Genomic DNA, 20,340 nt, shown 5'->3' with positions numbered 1-20,340 from the left:
CTGCTCCTGAGCATTGGCACCTCCATACCAGACAGTGATGCAACCAGACAGAATGATCTCCATGTTACATCTGTAGAGGTTTTTACAAGTCTTCGGTGACCTACCAAATTTCCTCAAACACCTCACATCTGTCCTGGAGCCTTCTTCATGATTGCATTGACATGGAAGCTCCAGGACAGATCCTCTGAGATGTTGATACCCAGGAATTTGAAGTTCTTGACCCCCTCCACTACTCTGCCCTCGATGAGGAATGGGGCGTGTTCCCGACTTCCTCCTGAAGTCCACAATGATCTCCTTGGTTTTGTTAACGCTGAGTGCAAGGTTGTTGGTATGATACCACTCAATGAGCTAATCTATCTCCCTCCTGTTTGCTTCCTCATTGCTGTTTGTGATTCTGCTGACAACTGTAGTGTCATCGGCGAACTTGTTAATTACATTGGAATTGTGCCTGGCCTCACATTCATAGGTGTATAGCGAGTAGAGCAGTGGGCTAAATACACATCCTAGGGGTGCACATGTGTCGACGATCAGTGAGAAGGAGAAGTTGTTTCCAATTCATACTGACTGTGGTCTTCCAATGAGAAAGTCAAGGATCCAGTTGCAGAGGTGGGGGAAAGGTGCAGAGGGCCAGGGTTTGGAGTTTCTTCACCAGCACTGAGGAAAGAGTAGTGTTAAAGGCTGAATTGTAGTCGACGAAGAGCAACTGCATGTATGAATTGCTGTTTTCGAGGTGATCCACAGCTGAGTAGAGAGCGAGTGATATTGCATATGCTATGGAGCAATTGTGACAATAGGAAAATTGCAGTGGGTCCAGACCTCTGCCTAGGTACATGCCAATTCTGGCCATGATCAACCTCTCAAAGCATTTAATCACAGTAGATGTTAGAGCTATTGAGCGATAGTCATTGAGGCAGCTCACTTTGCTCTTCTTGGGCACCAGGATAGAGAGGTGCAAACCTCTGACTGCACCAATAAGAGGATGTAAAGGTCCATGAACACTCTGGCTAGTTGGTTGGTGCAGATTTCAATTACTCTGCCAGGTACGCTTTCAGGACCTGACACCTTGCGAGGGTTCACACCCATGAATGATGTTCAACAAAAATAAAGGTTCAACAAATTATCAACTTGATTAAAAATATGGACAATTGATTGGCAATTAAATTCAATAGAGTGAGAGATCACAGGGTGGGTGTTGTGTTGCAGCATGTGGGAATATGTGAAATAAGCTACCAAACAGCCAAATTTACAGAAAGTATCTGCAACTCAAGATACCCATCTCAGAATTTAAAAACTACAGATAGTACATTTCTTACTGATATTGTCACAGTTTACCTGGAATTTTATACCAGGACAAGGTTGTAAGAAAGGAATGGATACCCAAAAAGTGATGTTGGAGGCACTTTTGCAACAATTATCAGATTCTTGCAGTGAATGAAAGCAATGATTGGAGAGAGGAAGAGCAAAATAACCACATCGTACCACAAGAAACCTTCCATGCAGTGAGACAAAAAATGGAATGTAGCAGTGGTAAGCGTCAATATAATGTGGGGACAGTTACTATTTTCTGCAGCCCCTAAGTGAAATTTTCAAATGCCGTGTTGTCAAACAAATGCCATGATAAAGATATCTTCTCAGGATTAGAGAGCCTTGGAGTGAGCAAGACAATCCAGTTTTCACATTGGCTAACCAGTAAATTGCTGTTCAATGAACCGGTTAGAGAAGCCATTTTTGCCATTTACACAGGACTCCAGCAACCCTCTGGTTTTATGCATATGTTCAGGAGTTTCTTACTACTTGTCCTAATGGCACCCTCATAATTTTGTGCATGTCAATCAAGTCCCCTGCAAGTTACCTCTGCTCCAAGGAAAACAAATGCAGTCTTCACACACTCTTATTATAACCTGTCAATCTCCTCTGGATCTCCTCTGCATCCATGCCAATGCAATCACATAATTTCAACACTGTGATAACTAGTTCCGCACACGCCACAACCCAACCAATATTTTATGACCTCTCTCCTGTTATATTCTATATTCCTGCTAATGAAGGCAAGGATGCATTAAGACTTCTTAATTACCTGATTTCAAGACTTTGTTTTATCTGTTTGCTCTCTCAAGGGCACCAACACACCCATTAAACAAGAACGAGAAGCAAAAGAGTCTCTCTGTTGACATTAAGCATCCTTGGATTCCAACAGCTTCTCCTCAAACGTCTCCTGGACTCCCATAACCTCCTTTGTTGCATAGCCTTGTGTCTACTCCGATCCAAGTTCATACCTGAGCTTGAGGTATCCCAGTCACCTTCCTCGACCCCCGGTTCTGAACCCCTGAAGTAAGTAGAAAAGCCATGAGCACTTCAGGCCTTTTGAGACCCAAGATTCATCAGTATCCTTCTAAATTCTGATCTCAATACCTGGTTCCCACAATCTGGTCACCCACAGCTTGTAATGAATCCTTTTACAATCTGGTCGCCTGTTATGAATCCTTTAGCCACCAAGAGCCATGCAAGTCTGCTGTTGTGTTCCCTACCTTGTGGGGTCTACTCTTCAGTTTATCCTTCTTAGTAGGGATGGGAGGCAATGTTCTTCCACTCTGGTACCCTGTGCTGGTCCGCTGCTCCCCTGGACCCCACAACCCTCAATGTCTTGGGTGCCTATTTACCCATGTTGCTTCCTTCATGATCCTTGGATGGTATGAGGTCCTTTAGTTCCTCAATACTCCCTGTCCTTCCATTTCTTATTCATGTCCTAAATATTAGCCTTCCAAAATACATCCAACATTAATCAGCATTAAGGGCATTCTGCCATACTCTACCCATATTATCAAGTTGTCCTCCAGTTTAAGATTATCCTCTGTTATCAATGCCACCAGCAATTTGTATGTATTCTACAAGCTTATTAAACACATTTTCATGTTCACATTTAAATTACTAAAGTGTTCAAAACAATAGTGAAGGTCTTAACATTGATCCCAATGATGCACTACTGATTATAGACTTCCAAACCACAAGAACCCTCCACTATAACCCTCTGCCTCCGATTAACAAGCCAATTTTGGGCCCATTGGTTGATATACCCTGAATTCCATGGTGACTACCTTTTGGATCATGAGCCCTTGTCAATGGACTTTACTGAGATATGCAAACTATATGAATTTTTTTGCCCTCAACAATGCACTATTTTTAAAAACAAAACTGGGATTAATTTATGTCAATCTAAATAACTGCGGCAAAATGTAAGTATTTTGATGTAAATATGTGTAAATATTTTTACACATATGGGTTTATGAAAATGTATTGGAAAGGAGAAATGGGAAGGGATCTGGGAGGACTCTGGGGTGAAGGGAGAAGATAAAAGGGAGAGGTGTCGACTTCACAGACCGAACAATAGATGGAAATGGTGATGGCATGGGAGATGCGATCGCCAGAGGGGGAAGGATGGAGGTGGGGGGGGGAAGAGTGGTTAGGAGAAGGGAAGAGGGAAAGGGGTTGAGGTTGGTTGTTGTATGTTGCCTTTGTCTTTGCTCCTTTCTTTTTTTGATTTTTCTTTCAGGGATTCATCGTGGAGCCAGCAGCCTGGTCCAACCTGTCAAAGATAAAAGTCTGGATGGGTATCAGACAGGAGAAGATGAGGGTACCGGGGCAGCACAACCAAGGGTTAAATCATTGGGGCAATGACCAACTGTATAAAATATGTTTGTTTCAACATAAATGGTTTAAACTGGTTGGTGAAGAGGAAAAGAGTCTTGGCACACAAATTGGGAGTAGATATAGTTTTCCTTCAGGAAGCACATTTAATAGAACATGAATACCAAAAGCTGAAGAGAGGATGGGTAGTTTGGTAATAGTGTCCTCCTTTAATTCTAAGGCAAAGGGGGGTGGTGATTTTGATAGAAAAAAATCTTCCAGTCAGGGTGGAAAGTGTTGTCATGAATATAGCAGGAAGATTTGTGATGGTGCACTACCAGATATATTCAGAATCCTGGACTTTATTGAAAATATATGCCCTAAATTGGGAATATGAGAAATTTATGTTTTTTTTAAATTGGTGCAAGGAAGACAAAGATCCTTGTTTAGGGGTGCGGGTATTTCATTTTTTGTCTGGATCCGTTCTTGGCTGAGTCATCAAGAAGGGTAACTAAGGTCAAGGCAGCTAAAACTACCCAGACCTTCATTAAAGATCTGAATTTAATAGATGCATGGAGGCGACAGCAGCCCAAGGAAAGGGATTATTCCTTTTATTCAAAGCAACACAACTCTTACACCAAGATAATTTATTCTTGGTGTCAGCCCAAATAGAGGGTAGGATCATAGAAACCAAATACACAGTGGGACTTTTGTCAGATCATTCTCCCTTGACATTAATTTCAATGCCAGATAAAGAGGAGATGGCTGTTGAAGAAGGCAAAGTTTTGTAGCTTTGTTAGAACACAGATAGATGTGTTCTGTGAGGCCAGCTGTAATTCAACTGTGGACAAATTCCTTCTTAAGGCATATTTGAGAGGTCAAATACAAAACCAGTTAAAAGAGAATATTTAAAAGAGGTTGAGGAATTGTAAAAGGAGATTGCACTTAGAAAAGGACTCAAAATTCAGGCTCTGACAAAAAAAAAACTTATATAATATACTCCAAACAAATATGATGGAAAAGGCCATGTTAAGATCAAGGCAGAACTATTATGATGTGGGAGAATGAGCCCATAAAGTCCTTTCCTGGCAGCTGAGGGCAGAGCAGGCCTCAAGAATGATTAATGCAGTTCAAACAGGGGATGACAGGGTCTTATACAAGCCAAAGGAGATAAATGAAACCTTCAGACAATTTTATGAAAAATTGTTTAAGACAGAATCATTGGGGAAGCCTGAGAAAATAGACGAGTTCCTGTCAAAATTGGAGTTAACAAATTTAGGTCAGGATGATCTGAGGGATTGAATGCTCCCTTCAAAGAAGAAATAGAAAAAAGCATTGAATCTGTTACAAGCTGTTAAGTCTCTGGGAGAGGATGGGTTCCCTCCTAAGTTTTATAGGGAATTCAAAGATCTCCTGATGCTCCTGCCCTCTTTATGGAGGTGGTGGATCAGGCGGTTGAATCCCAGACACTCCCAGAATCTTTTTCAACAGCAATTATTATGTGACTCTTAAAAAAGATAGGGACCTTCTGAAACCGTCCTCTTATAGACCTATTTCAAAGCTGAATACGGACTATAAGATACTTGCGAAGGCTCTAGCAAATAGAGTGGCGAAGTGGGCTTTGTACAAAAGAGACAGCCTGTGGAAAACATAAGCAGACTGCTGAGTATCATACATCTGTCACAGTTAAGGGATGATCCAAGTGTAGCCATGGCCTTGGATGCAGAGAAGGCATTTGATAGGACTTCACATTTAAGGTATTGGAGAAATTGGGGCTAGGGCCAACTTTTATAAATATATATATATATATATTGGATTAGGGCACTGTATCATGCACCCAGGGCTAAAGTTGTGACCAATGGACAATTATCGCCAGCCTTCCCACTATCAAGATCTAGTAGACAGGGGTGTTCATTGTCTCCAGCTCTATTCATTTTGGCTACAGAACCACTGGCTGAAGCCATACCACGCGATCTAGACATCACTGGGTTTGGAGTGGGCTGAGAAGAACACAAAAATCAAATTATTTGCAGATGACGTGCTGACATATCTGACGGCCCAGCAAGTTTGTTGACCAAGCTTTTCTTTACCCTGGAGGAATATGGGGAAGTCTCCGGGTACAATTAATTGGGACAAGAGAAAAATTATGCCACTTACTAAAGGGGACTATAGTCAGTTTGAAGAAAACAGTCAATTGAAGTGGCTACAAAAGGTGATCAAGTACCTGGGAGTCAGGGTGACAATAATCTACAAAATTTATATCAACTAAATTATGCCCCCTTGCTCAAAAAAATTGAGGAGGACCTAAACAGATGGATGACCCTGCTCATTAATTTGATAGGTTGCCAAGCTTCAGTACCTCTTCCAGACTTTGCCCATGGTATTACCCCAGAGATTCAATTCACAGGCAAGTAGATTCATTTGGAACAGGAGGGTGGCCAGGATCTCCATGCAGAAATTAACTCGGGATTACAGTCTGGGTGGACTGAGATTACCAGACTTTAAGAAATACTATTGGGCAGAGCAGACAAGGTATATAGCCTCACTCTTTGAGGGAGGAGGTATATCATCCTGGGCACAAATTGGTCTGCACACAATAGGTAAGAAGGTAGCAGAAGACTTTATTTATAAATGGGACTCATAATTGTTATCTGGCGTCAAAGACACTCCCTCATTAAAACACATTCTTTACGTGTGGAACAAGATTTATCAATGTATTGGACTTAAAGTGGGGTTGTCCTCAAATACACACGAGTCAGAATGGTTTAATACCAAGGACAATAGAAAACAAGATCCTGGACATCTGGTGCCAGAAAGAGATCAGGTGTATCAAGGACTGTTATGAGCAGGATATCTTGTATCATTTGAACAGCTTAAAAATAAAAATATGATTTGTCAAACAGGACATTATTTTGTTATCTTTAGTTAAGGTCTTTTTAAGGAACAAATTAGGTCCAGCTATGGGCATACTGGAGAGCAATGGCACTGAGGCCCTGATTCAAAAGGGGAAGACGTGCAAGTTTATTGCAGCAATATATTTCTTACTCCAAGTGGAAAGCCCAATGCCATGTCTTATTAAATCTTGGCAAAGGTGGGAGTCAGACTCGGGTGTAATGATTGAAGAAAGATGCTGTGACAACATGACCACAATTATTAACACTAGATTCAGGTTGGTGCAATATAATTTTCTGCTCCAGTTGTACTGTATGCTGCAGAAATTGACAAGGCCAAGCCAGAAATTTCAGATCAATGTTTCAGGTGTGGCACAGAGACGGGAACCTTTGTGCACTCAACCTGGTCATGCTCCCTTTTGGGTAGAACTAGGTCAATTCCTACAGAAAATCATAGGTAAAGAGTTTCCACAGGACCAGGAGCTATTCCTGCTGGGAAACATCATGACATATGACTTGCGTTGAAGCTGTCCAAATTTCAAATCCAACATGTGTTGATTGCTTTGGTGGTAACCAGGAAGTGCATAGCAGTTACTTGGATGTTGAACTCTCATTCAGGCAACGTGCATTGGAATGTGGAAATGCAGAGCTGTGTTCCCCATAGAAAATTACATATAATTTATGGAGGAAATACGACATCTACCTTAAAATTTGGCAACCATACCAGTGTTTATACAAGTGCAAAGGTATAGTGAGATTCCTTGTGCTTCGTCGCTCTATCCATTCCCATCTACCCCCCTCCTTGAATCATAAAAATGTAAAGACCTGAGGGCCGGCAGTGGGGTCCTGGTGAATCCTACTGTTTTATTTTTCAGACCTTATGTTCCTAACATGTCTGGAAGGTAAAGGGACACTGGAAAATGCTACAGAAATCGACTAATTTATTGTTACTGTCTCTCTTTTAAGGGTAATAATCAATTTAATCTCTGGTTATAATGGGGATAAATAGGGGGGGGGGGAAGAAAGAGAAAAAAATGGACTCGACGGTGAAGCTTATATATAACTGGAAAATGCAGTGTTTTTATTATTATGGATTGTTGACACTGAAAAATTATAAATAAAATATTTTTCTAAAAAAAACAATGCACTATTTTTTCTCAAAATATTGAACAATTTGTGAGGAGTCACGGGATGAAGTAGTGGTCGGTAAGGGAATACCAGCCCTCTCCAGAAAAGATGAAATAAAGTGAAGAAAATACAAAGTTCGAGAAATACAAAACATAATAAAAGATAAAGTTGTAGAGAAAAGAAAGAAAATGGCACCCAAGAAGGAAAAAGTAAAAATGGGAAAAAAAGAAAACGCTGGAAGAGAAAGGAGAAGGCCTTACCTGCATGAAGAAACAAGGAGCCGTCATGGAGAAGAGAGCCCGTTCTCAAAGGTTGGTGATGACCCCCCCGACCGCTGGACTGCAAAAATGGCTCTCTGAGCCAAACAAAAGTGCGCAGTGCGCTTACTAAGGAGAGTGAGAACACTGATGGGAGGGGGGCTCATCTGAGGAGTGGGCAAACACAACGCGACCAGCTGAGAGATACCAGACATCAGGACTCTCAGCTGGAAGGAGAGGAAAGTGACAGGAAAGGGAGTGAAAGGAAAGAAGAGCAGCAGCAGGAGGCCCAACAGATGAGTAGCCCAGAAGAAGAGGACCAACAGCAAGAAGCCAAACAAGCAGAAGCCCAGCAAAATGAAACAAGCAACTCATCAGGAAAGTCAGAAGAGACACAGATACAAGGAAGAGAAGAAGACACAAACACAGGTGCAGACACAGAAGAGGAGGAAGAAGACCAAGATCTGCCCAGAGAAATAGAAAGTAAAACAGATGGATAAAATATAGATAAAGCTTTTTTTCAAAAACAAATGAGAGCATTAAAAGAATGGTTGACATTAGAATTTAGTGAAATGAAAAGAAAAATGAAAAGTACAGAAGAAAAAAGTGAGCTGGTCATGACAGAAATAGGGAAAAGATTAGAAAATGTGGAAGAACGAGAAACGGCTGTAGAAATGGAAGTGAATGACTTAAGAATAAAATTGGAAGAAAGTGATAAAAAAAAGTTAAAGAGTCACAGGAGTTGTTACCTCAGAAGATGGAAATAATGGAAAACTGTAGTAGGTGAAACAACATAAAGATAGTGGGGCTAAAGGAAGATGAAGAAGGCACATATATGAAAGAATTTATAAAAGAATGGATCCCAAAGGTCTTGGGAATGACAGAAATATAGGAAGAAATGGAAATAGAAAAGGCACACAGAATACTAGCCCCGAAACCAAAGACACAACAAAAACCAAGATCCGTTTTAGTAAAATTTTTGAGATACATGACAAGAGAAAATATACTGGAGCGGGCAAGGAATAAAATTAGAAAAGACAATAAACCATTGGAATACAAGGGTTAAAAAATATTGTTTTAACCAGACACCAGTTTTGAACTCTTAAAGAAGATGAAGGAATTTAATACAGCAAAATCGATCCTATGGAAAAAAGGTTATAAATTTATGTTACGACATCCAGCTGTGCTCAAAATATTTATCCCTGGGGAGCAAAACAGACAGTTCTCGGATCTGGAGGAAGCACGAGAATTTGCAGAATGCCTGCAAGACAGAAGGAGAGATTAAGAGATGTAACAAGAATGAAGAATGGCGATAAAATACATATAAAGATGTAAAAATAATGTATATGTAAGAACTAAAGAAGAGAAAGAAGGGAAGAAAGGAAGTAAGGGGAAAAAGAGGGTGAGCTTTGTTATATGTGTAAAGAAAAGTCTTTTCTGGGGGGGGGGGGGTGGGTGGGAGAGAATAACCGTCACTGCAAAATCAGTTGATGCTTGCAAGCAGGTTCACAATCCAAATGGAGAGGGGAATTGTGGTTGCCCGGCAAGGGATAAGGGGCAACTCAAAGAGTTCCCCGCCCTGACACTTGGGGCTAAGGGAATATTGGATGTGGAAGTTGTTGAAGTATTTTATGTTTTAAATGTGTGGTCATACATTGAGGTTAAAAAGGGAAAACTGAGAGATGAAAATGGAGAAAAGGGGGATAGTGGTGGTGAGGAAGCGTAAATGAGGTGGAAACAGGGTATGATATGGCCATGTTGAATTATATGACTATAAATATTAATGGAATACATAACCAAATTAAACTGAAGAGGCTATTAAATTTACTGAAAAAAGAAAAAATAGACATAGCATTTGTGCAGGAAACGCATTCAACTGAAGTGGAACATAATAAATTAAAGAGAGACTGGGTAGGGCATGTAGCAGCAGCATCATATAATTCAAAAGCTAGAGGTGTAGCTATATTAATAAATAAAAATGTACCAATCAAAATAGAGGAGGAAATAATAGATCTAGCAGGGAGGTATGTAATGATACAGATATATTCAGAATTCTGGAATTTGATCAAAATATATGCACCTAATGAGGAGGATCAAAAGCTTATGCAGGATATTTTTTTGAAGATTGTAGATACGCAAGGGAATATATTGATAGGAGGGGATTTTAACCTTAATTTGGATCCAATGTTGGATAAAACTGGACAAAAGACAAGCAAAAAGAATAAAGTAACCAAATTTATGGTTAAATCAATGCAGGAAATGAAACTTATGGATTTATGGAGGAGGCAACACCCAAGAGAGAAGGAATATTCATATTATTCGAGTAGGCATAAAACATACTCAAGGATTGATATGTTTTTGTTGTCGGTCAATGTTCAAGGTAGAGTTAAGAAAACAGAGTATAAAGCTAGACTACTATCTGATCATTCACCCCTGTTATTAGCAATAGAACTGGAGGACATCCCACCAAGAACATATAGATGGAGGTTAAACTCCATGCTACTTAAAAGGCAGGAATTTAGAGAGTTTATTGAACGCCAAATTAAAACATATTTTGAAATAAACACAGAATCAGTGAAAGACAAATTCATATTATGGGATGCAATGAAACCTTTCATTAGAGGGCAGATAATAAGTTATGTAACCAAGATGAAAAAGGACTACAATCGGGAAATAGAGCAGTTGTAAAGGGAGATAGGAAGTACAGAAAAGGAACTAGCAACAAGGGATGATATAACAAAAAGAAGAGAATTGGCGGACAAAAAAATAAAATAAGAAATATTACAAATGTACAAGGTGGAGAAAAACATAATGAAAATAAAGCAAAAGTAATATGAACTAGGAGAAAAAACACAAAATATTAGCCTGGCAACTTAAAACAGAGCAAGCTAAAAGAACTGTATTGGCATCAATGAAAAAGGACAAACAAATTACATATAATCCAAAGGAGATTAATGAGAACTTCAAGGAATTTTCTGAACGATAAAACCATTTGAAATAGAGGAAGTACAGGATATATTAAAAAAGCTATCGAACAATAAAACGCCTGGAGAGGATGGATTCCCAATAGAATTCTATAAAACATTTAAAGACTTATTAATTGCTCCACTCCTGGAAGTACTGAACCAGATAGAAGAAACACAACGGTTGCCAGATTCATGGAATACAGCAATAATTACAGTAATACCAAAGATGGGGAAGGACCCACTAACACCAGCATCATATAGACCAATATCTCTACTTAATTTAGATTATAAGATAAGAGCAAAATTATTAGCAAACATATTGACTGACTGTGTACAAAAATAGTAAAACAAGATGAAACTGGATTTATTACGAAAAGACGAACAGTGGTTAATGTCTGTAAATTTATTAATCTAATTCATGTAGTTTAAGGAAATAAGAAGCCAACACTGGGTGTTGCTTTAGATGCAGAAAAAGCCTTTGACAGGGTAGAATGGAATTATTTATTCAAAGTATTACAGAGGTTCAATCTACCAGGAAAATATATTAATTGGATGGAAACATTATATAATGGACCACTGGTGAAGGTAACAGTAAATGGATATGTATTGAACCAATTTAAATTAAGTAGGTCAACTAGGCAGGGATGTCCATTATCTCCCTCATTGTTTGCTTTAGCAATAAAACCATTGGCAGAATTGATAAGAACAGAAAATAAAATAAAAGGGATAAAAATAAAGAAGAAGGAGTGTAAAATCAGTCTATTTTCAGATGACATCATAGTATACTTAAGAGAACCAGAAATATCAATAAAAGAACTACACAAGAAATTGATAGAATATGGAGAAATATTGGGGTACAAAATCAACACAAATAAAAGTGAAGTAATGCCAATGAGTAACGCGGATTATATAGAATTTAAAAAAGAATCACCATTTAAATGGCAAACACAAGCAATCCAATACCTAGGTATTAGGTTAAATAATAATTTATGCCACTTGTAGAAATTAAATTATCAGCCACTAATAAAGAAATTGCAGGAAGACTTAGAACATTGGAAAAAATTACCGCTAACATTGATAAGGATGGTAATTGCATTAAAATGAATGTCTTCCCAAGGATACAATATTTATTTCAATTGTTACCAATTCCCTTAACAGAGAAATTCTTTAATGAACTAAAGAGAATAATAAGGAAATTCTTATGGAAACGGGGAAACAGAGGATAGCGTTACATAAATTAACAGAGAGGTACAACCAAGGTGGATTGCAGTTACCAAACTTTAAAAATTACTATAGAGCAGCACAATTAAGATATTTATCAGCTTTTTATCAGTCAAGGGAAAAACCAGATTGGACTAAGATAAAACTAGATAAAATAGGGGAGAAGGTACCGGAACATATTCTAACATAAGTGGGATGAAAAGCTGGTACGATATAAAAGCTCATCAGTATTGCATCACTTACTCAATATATGGAAGAAGATCCACTTAGGAAGGAAAAAAAACAAATTACCAAATACCAAAATTATTATTGATGCAAAATCAACTAATACCTTTTACAATAGATAACCTTTCCTTTAGAGAATGGGAGAGAAAAGGAATTAAAAGAATAGAAAATTGTTTTTTGGGAAATAAGAGAAGGAAAATGATGAAATAAGCTATAAACCCAAACAAAAGTGGGAAAAAGATTTAAACATAAAGATAAAAAATGAAATATGGGAAAAGTTATGCTCTGGAACTATGAAGAATATAATAAACACAAGGTTACGCATGATACAGTATAATTGGTTACACAGGTTATATATCACGCCCCAAAAATAAAAAAAAGGGATCCAACATTATCAGATAGACGTTTTCGCTGTAAGAAGGAAACGGGAACAACAGTACATGCAATTTGGGCATGTGAGAAAGTGGAAAAGTTTGGGGAAGATCTAAATCAGGTATTAAATAAAATCCCAAAACGCAACATACCAAAAAATCCAGAGATCTTTCTTCGAAGTAAAATAAGAAGTAAAGAATTAGGCCTTAAACCAGATGAAGTCCAAAAAAGATTTATTATGATAACCCTAGCTGTAGCAAAAAAAATGTATAATGTCAACTTGGAAATCAGAAGAGAGCCTGAGAGTACAGCAATGGTACATGGAAATGAATAAATGTATTCCATTGGAAAAAAATAACATACAATTTAAAAAATAAAGTCACATTATTTGAACAAATTTGGGAACCGTACATGGAACATAACAGAGAGGGCTTGCCCCCTAAAATTATAAAGTGATAAGAAGACAAAATGCCTAGATGACACATTTTTCTTGTTTATTTTTCATTGTGTGATTACATTTTTTAATGGTTTTATTGTATGGTACATGTTGAATGTTTATTGGTTTTGGAGGGGGTGGGAAGGGGGGGGAAGGAAGGTAGGGGGGAAAAAGGGGAGAAAATGCCACTATGTATATTTAAGAGGGAAATGTTTGTATGTATTTTGGTTGATATCGTTCACAGTGTGAAAAATAAAAAATGATAGATAAAAAAATTGAACAATTTGTAATACAAGATTATCCCAATAATACAGTTACAGCTAAGAAATAGACACGACTATGGGATTACAATAGAGCATTGCCAAAGAGAATACATATTTGGGTTATTACTGGAGCTACGTGCAAATTAAGATAAGCTGTGCGACACTGGCGATTCGAGGTGCATGTGGCAAAGTATCAAAACAACAATAGATCACAAGACAAATTACACCCAACCAGACAGACTGAAAATTTTCTATGCATGGTTAGATGAGAATAGGCTGACGCTGATTCTGGACTTCAGGAAGACAGGGATAACCACTCTCCACTACACATTAATATCTTGGTTCCTTGGAGTCCAATTAAGAAGTGACCTATCCTGGACACACAGCTCCTTGCTTGTCTGGAAAGCACAATAGCAACTGCACTTCTTCAGAGGGCTGAAGGGGGCAAGATGACTGACCAGCATTCTATCAACTTTCTGAAGGAGTTCGATCAAGAGCATCCTGGCTGGCTGCATCACAGTGTGATATGGTTGCCTTTGAGCATTGGATCAGAGGCCAATCCACAGGACCATAAAAGTATCCACGAGCATCTCCCTCTGCGCTCTCCCCCACTCCGCCCCACACACAATTCCTCCCCCCACCATTGATGAGATTTACCAGGATATTTGTTGAAAGAAGGCTCATAAAATTTGAGAGGACCCTTACCACTCCATGCCCAGCATCTTCTAGCTACTCCCATCAAGAAAGAGATACTGAAGTTTTAGAGCCAGAACCACAGCTGCTTCCCACAGGTAGTGAAACTACTGAAAGGCTGACGAACTGCTAAAACAACTCTCCCAGATTCCACTATTTAAAATAATATTTAATTTAAATATACCAGAATGTATAGATGTACTGCATTGTCCGCAAGTGTGCTATATCTGTATGTGTGCTTGCACTGTGGACTGAAGAATGCTGTTTCATTGGGTTGTACTGGTAAATAAACTTGAACTTCAATGAAGGGCTAATTTCAAGAGGAGATGCTTAACAGATTGAATCTACAATCCATTTAGAAAAAAAAGAGGTAATCAAATTTTGGAAGAACAAAACTAAATGTCAATACATATGAGGATACAAATGAGATTTCCTCTGCTGCAAGAATCATCAACTAGAAGAAGTCTCAGGATGAGATGTTGCCATTTCAAACAATAATGAATTGCTTTTTCCAAGGAGTTATAAATTGTTGGACTCTCACCCAAAAAGCTACAATTATACAGAATAGCTTACAATGAACGTGGAACCTGGAAGATTTATGGAAGGGTAATGTCCACGTCAGCTGCAGGCTTGTTTGTGGCTGACAAATCCGATGCGGGACAGGCAGACATGGTTGCAGGGGAAAATTGGTTGTTTGGGTGTTAGGTTTTTCCTCCTTTGTCTTTTGTCAGTGAGGTGGGCTCTGTGGTCTTCTTCAAAGGAGGTTGCTGCCCGCTGAACTGTGAGGCGCCAAGATGCACGGTTTGAGGCAATATCAGCCCACTGGCGGTGGTCAATGTGGCAGGCACCAAGAGATTTCTTTAGGCAGTCCTTGTACCTCTTCTTTGGTGCACCTCTATCACAGTGGCCAGTGGAGAGCTCGCCATATAACACGATCTTGGGAAGGTGATGGACTTCCATTCTGGAGACGTGACCTGCCCAGCGCAGTTGGATCTTCAGTAACGTGGATTCGATGCTGTCGGCCTCTGCCATCTTGAGTACTTCGACGTTAGGGATGAAGCTGCTCCAATGAATGCTGAGGATAATCTGTGACCAGTGATACACCTCAGGGATCATTACTTGGACCTCCTTTGAAGAAGACCGCAGAGCCCACCTCACTGACAAAAGACAAAGGAGGAAAAACCTAACACCCAACCCCAATCAACCAATTTTCTCCTGCAACCGCTGCAATCGTGTCTGCCTGTCCTGCATCGGACTTGTCAGCCACAAACGAGCCTGCAGCTGACGTGGACATTACCCCTCCATAAATCTTCGTCCGCGAAGCCAAGCCAAAGAGAAAGAGAAGAAGAGACTGTATTATACTTTAACAATTTATAGGACACCAGATAAGCTTCCCGATCGCACAAAGTAGTGGTAGTGTTGTTGATAGTGATGAGAGGAGTCAAAGGTTACAGAACACAATAAGCAGTTTACAAAATAGACACAACCATGGCAGATAGCATTTAATTGAGATGCACGAGGTGATACAGTTTGGGAAGTCAAATAAGGGTAGAACATTCACAATGAATAGTTCAGCTCGAAGGAGCACTGTGAAGTGGTAGGATTTTGGTGTAAAAGTTTGAAATGATTCCCAAAGATGGCAGCACAGGTGGATATGACAGTAAAGGGTACTTTAGTCCTGGCATAGACACATGCACAATGATTTCCAGTAGAACTTAAGTTAGGTTAGGTCATAGCTGGGGTAGGGTGGACAGTTCTGATGACCATATTATAGAACTACCAGAATTGCACTGAGAGCGTGGCAGAAAAGATTCGCCAGGATGTCACCTGCGATGTTGCATTTCGGGTCTTATGCTATCGTATAATATTGTCAAGAACACTCACATTCCAAAAATGGTAAATACACAATGACACTCAAAAACATAATCGGAGTACCTTCTCCACTGCAAAGATTAAAGAATAGGGCTCGCCACTAGGGTAACTCGGGATCCCAAAAGATATTTTAAAATGAAAATCCCTGTCTCAAAGAAAAATCCAATAATCAATTTCAGCAAATATTCCCCATTTGGCTCGACTACTAGTCTTCAAGGAATCGAACTGGTCTTTTGTCGTTGGCAAATTTAATATGTAGCTAACAGTTCCAAATAGAAAAATAGCATAACAGCAAGCATCTAAAATGAATTCAGCATCAATCATAGTTACAAATTATTTTTATTTAGACAAAAGACAACGTTAATCCACGTTGGTCACAATCTATTTTGATAGGTCGTATCTGCATGCAGCAAAAGGCCCAGAGGAAAATGTACTTGATAACTTTATAACTTCGATTTTTGTTATATTTGTCATATTAAAACCCAAACAGCATCCCAGAAAATAAGCAATCAACTCACTAGTTTACTCTCCGAAAGCAAAACTCCAGCCGTAAATTAAAGCTTTACTTTTCTCACCAACAAATATTTTTTCTCTCCTCAAACTCTCCCTCTTCGCAGCCAACCAACCCCGCGCTGCATTCTGCTAGTTGTAGTCCCTCAACAGCCATTGCTTTCAAACGACTGCAGTCGGCACTACAACCCCCAGCGTGCCGCGCGCACGGCAGGAAGTGCTTGTGTGGCGGCTCTTCCCCACACCGCTACGCCTTGGGTTCTAGTTCCGGGGGTGGTTTGCGGTAGAAGTGGAGCAGTGCAGTACGCTGGAGCGTGGTTGGCATACCGATAGAAGCACGATGAGAGTGGCAGCAGTAAGACACAGAAATTTCATCAGACACATCCTTCTTTTGCTGGTGAGTGACGTTCCTTTTGTTTCTTTGGGTTTGGTGCCTGAGCTTGGATAGGACCTCGGCCTAGTGCCGGCGCGAGGAGAAGGGGAGAGCAGCCGAGTTCGGACCAGAGAAGACCACGGCTGCCAGAATATTGGGTCTCACCTTGGGAGCTGGTGCTCCGCCTGCGTGGCTCTGTTTTATCGGAGAGCTGGTCCTAACTATGGCCCCGGCAGCTGCTGTGCCCTGGAGGGATTCGGAGAGTGTTGGATCTTTAGCGTCTGGTAGGTTCATGAATGGGATTTTTAATGTCTACAATTGCAAGTCCGTGTTATCATTTTTAACCAAAACCAGTCGTCACAAACGATAATTAAATTAATTCCATCTGCCGAACCGGTTCCCTCCCGGAACTTGTGTTCTTGGGTTGGTCGGTCACTGTGTGTCTGCCTTTCATAGGCTGATATTTTAGTCTCTGCACCCGGAAACCTTGTTCTTTTCGTGTGTGGCTGGTTTTCTCCCCACCAACATTGATATAGTTTTATGAAAAGTTTATTGTTTTTTTTTAGATCTTCACGTTAGAACTGGTAAGAGGATTGGGTCATTTTGGCCCTGAGTTCCTGCTAATCAATAAACTTATCCTGGTCTCTCCTTGATTGTGTTAATATGAAGAACTCTATCAAAACTTCATTATTGAAAACCATTACAATAGATTGACTTTGCCAAAAATCGTGCAAGGATTTGAAAATAAAAGTTTTCATAGTGCATATGAACAAAATGATGGGTGAAAAACAAGAAATGTGTATGAATGGGGCCGCACTATAAAATAACTCTAAAATCTGGCACGGTGTCCTCAAAATGCTGAAGGATAGGTTTTAAAAATAAACTAAAATAATTTTCTGATGTGAGATGGGGACAAGACCAAAGTCTTGGAGGATGGAACCAAATATTGTGTGTATAAGTTTGCTGATGACACTAATTTGTGTGGTAGAACAATTTTGTAGCAGATAGGGTTTGTAGAGATGTACTGGTTGGGTGATTGAGTGGGCAAAGATATGGCAGATTGGATACTGAGTTGATAAATGTGGGATTATCCACTTCAGAAGAAAAAGTAGTAAATTGGATTATTACTTGTGAAAGATTGCAGGTTGCTGTTGGGTGGAGAGACTTGGAAGTGATTGTGCATGAATCACAAGGTTTGTTTGCAGGTACAAGAGTTAAATAAGGCAAATCATGTGTTGGCCTTTGTTGCTAGATTAATTGAATTTAAGAACTGGCAGGTTCTGCTGCAACTGTACAGGGTGCTGCATGCACTTCATTGGGAGGCATTTATTGCCTTTTCAGGTGGGGCAGAGGAGGATCAACTGGTTTATTCTGGAAAGGAGTGTCATCTTAGGAGAATAACTTGAGCTGTGTGGGGTGATACTTGGAGTTCAGAAGAAAGTGTGTTTCTTGCAGAAAGATAAAATTCTGAAGGAACTGCTTCTCCTGGAGTAATGAATATGTGGAATTATCTGCCTAAGAAACCAGTAAAGACTACTTCATAATGCATTTAAGACACTGACTTTTGAACAGGATGGGAATATGGAGAATTGAGGGATTTTTTGTTGGTGGGGGGAAGAGAGAGAGTAGGTGGATGAGTGGTGTTGACCCCATGGCCATGTCAACCAAGATCTAGTTGAATGGCGTAGCAGTTCCTGTTTCTCAACCTGTGTGTAAAAATGAAAATCTAAATCTGAGGTATTACAAGAGTGGAACTTGATAAGATATGAAGAACTTCGAACAATGTGGTTAATGGAAGCTAAAAGATGTTTAAAACATATGGGGGTGTGAATATTTAAAAGATGTGAATTTGTATATGATGTAGAGGCTATCTTTGCAATGGAGCAAGTATTCTGTCAGAAAATGAGTTGGGTTGGTTAATTTGGGAACAATTTAAAATCATGGGCAAAATGCTGAATGGTCGTGAGGTCTCATGAACTTCATGTTAAGTCAGTTACAGGATTACCTTGAGAAAACTTATTTTGATGCTATAGACATGTGTTGGCTATAGTTGTGCTCTTCTAGGTTGACTTGAATATTGCCAACTCCAAGAATGTGAAGATTTGAGATGTTTCTGGAAAATCTTGGAAAAACTGACAAGTTTCTGTTTCATTATCCAGATCCCAACCTTCAGTAAAGTAGCACATTATAATCTTGTGATCAATTTGCATTCTATCAGGACTACTTGCAAACTGTAATGTGCATAAGGGTAGTGGCTAACTCCTAGAAGTTTTGTGCCATTGACTGTCCTTGAAATTCAGCCAGCATTTGACAGTATTTGCAACCAGGAGTCCTGGAAAATAATGGCTATTGTTGGAAAGACCTCTTGGCTAACTGTTTTGCAAAAGCAGGTGGAGGGAGGAGAATTGGAAACAGTTGTCTTGATCAAGACTCAAATTATATGACAAAAACTGGCAATTCAGCACACCAAAATAATAACCATTAAGCACCCATTTACACCGTTAACCTGCATGACTTGGATGTTGGGGGAAGCCAGTGTTCCTGACAGAAACTACAATCACAGCGAGAATGGACATTCTCCACATGGATCAAGATTGAATCCAGATTGGAGGAGTCACATGATGGAGTAGTGGCAGGTAGGGTAAAACCAGCCCTCTCCAGAAAAGAAGAAAAAAAATTAAGAAAAGACAAAAATCCAATAAATATAATATAAGAAATAAAAGATAAAGTTGCAGAGAAGAGAAAGAAGATGGCACCTAAGAAGGAAAAAGTAAGAACAACAGGGGAAAAAAAGAAAAGACACCAGAAAAGAAAGAAGGCCTTACCAGCATGAAGGAACAGGGAGCCGTGGTGGCGAAGAGCGCCCGATCTCCGAGGTTGGTGGCGACCCTGTGGAGTTTCGACCGGTGAACTGCAAAAATAGCTCTCTAAGCCAAACAAAAGTGCGCAACTGCGCATGCACGAAGAGTTGCGCATGAGCAGTGCGCAATCTAAGGTCAAGGAAAACACTGACTGGAGGGGGGCTCAGCCGAGGAGCAGGCAACCATTGCGCAACCAGCTGGGGGACGCCCGACACCAGGGCTCTCAGCTGGAAGATGAGGAAAGTGGCAGGAGAGGGAGTGAAGTACCAGACGAGAAAGAAAGTCAATGGGGTGAACGGCAAGAGGAACAGCAGAAGGAGGCTCGACAGATGAGCAGCTCAGAAGGAGAGGACCAACAGCAAGAGGCCAAGCAAGAAGAGACCCGACAAAGTGAGACAAACAACTCATCAGAAAAATCAGAAGAGACACAGATACAAAGAAGAGAAGACACAAACACAGGTACAGATACAGAAGAAGAGGAAAGAGTCCAAGATCTTCACAGAGAGATAGAAGGTAAAACAGATGGACAGAATATAGATAAAGCATTTTTTGAAGAACAAATGAGAGCATTTGGTTGTCATTAGAATTTAGTACAATTAAAAGAAAAATGAAAAGAACCAGGTAAAATGCAAAGATTAAAACTAGTCA

At 39.8% G+C, this 20,340-nt stretch overlaps 2 protein-coding genes across 10 annotated transcripts in view; one reads left to right on the top strand and one right to left on the bottom strand.

The window, feature by feature from the left end:
* invs (inversin) overlaps positions 1–16,581 on the bottom strand; it is a 313,548-nt gene extending 296,967 nt beyond the window's left edge. For 7 of the 8 annotated variants that reach the window (XR_011349882.1, XM_069913576.1, XM_069913578.1 and 4 more), the window contains exon 1: positions 16,467–16,576. The gene's annotated coding sequence lies outside the window, so the exon portion shown is untranslated. Of the gene's footprint in view, positions 1–16,466 lie in introns of all 8 variants that reach the window. The other variant, XM_069913577.1, reaches the window with a different exon arrangement.
* A 134-nt stretch (positions 16,582–16,715) lies between these two features.
* The window catches only part of erp44 (endoplasmic reticulum protein 44), a 123,949-nt gene continuing 120,324 nt past the window's right edge, over positions 16,716–20,340 (top strand). The window contains exon 1 of one of the 2 annotated variants that reach the window (XM_069913565.1): positions 16,716–16,855. In XM_069913565.1, the coding sequence (XP_069769666.1) occupies positions 16,799–16,855 (57 nt within the window). In that variant the 5' untranslated portion in view covers positions 16,716–16,798. Of the gene's footprint in view, positions 16,856–16,888; positions 17,116–20,340 lie in introns of those variants that run through there. The other variant, XM_069913566.1, reaches the window with a different exon arrangement.

This window comes from Narcine bancroftii, chromosome 1 (assembly GCF_036971445.1).
Source record: "Narcine bancroftii isolate sNarBan1 chromosome 1, sNarBan1.hap1, whole genome shotgun sequence".
In the NCBI taxonomy this organism is placed as follows: Eukaryota; Metazoa; Chordata; class Chondrichthyes; order Torpediniformes; family Narcinidae; genus Narcine; species Narcine bancroftii.
This window is presented reverse-complemented; position numbering and strand designations above follow the sequence as displayed.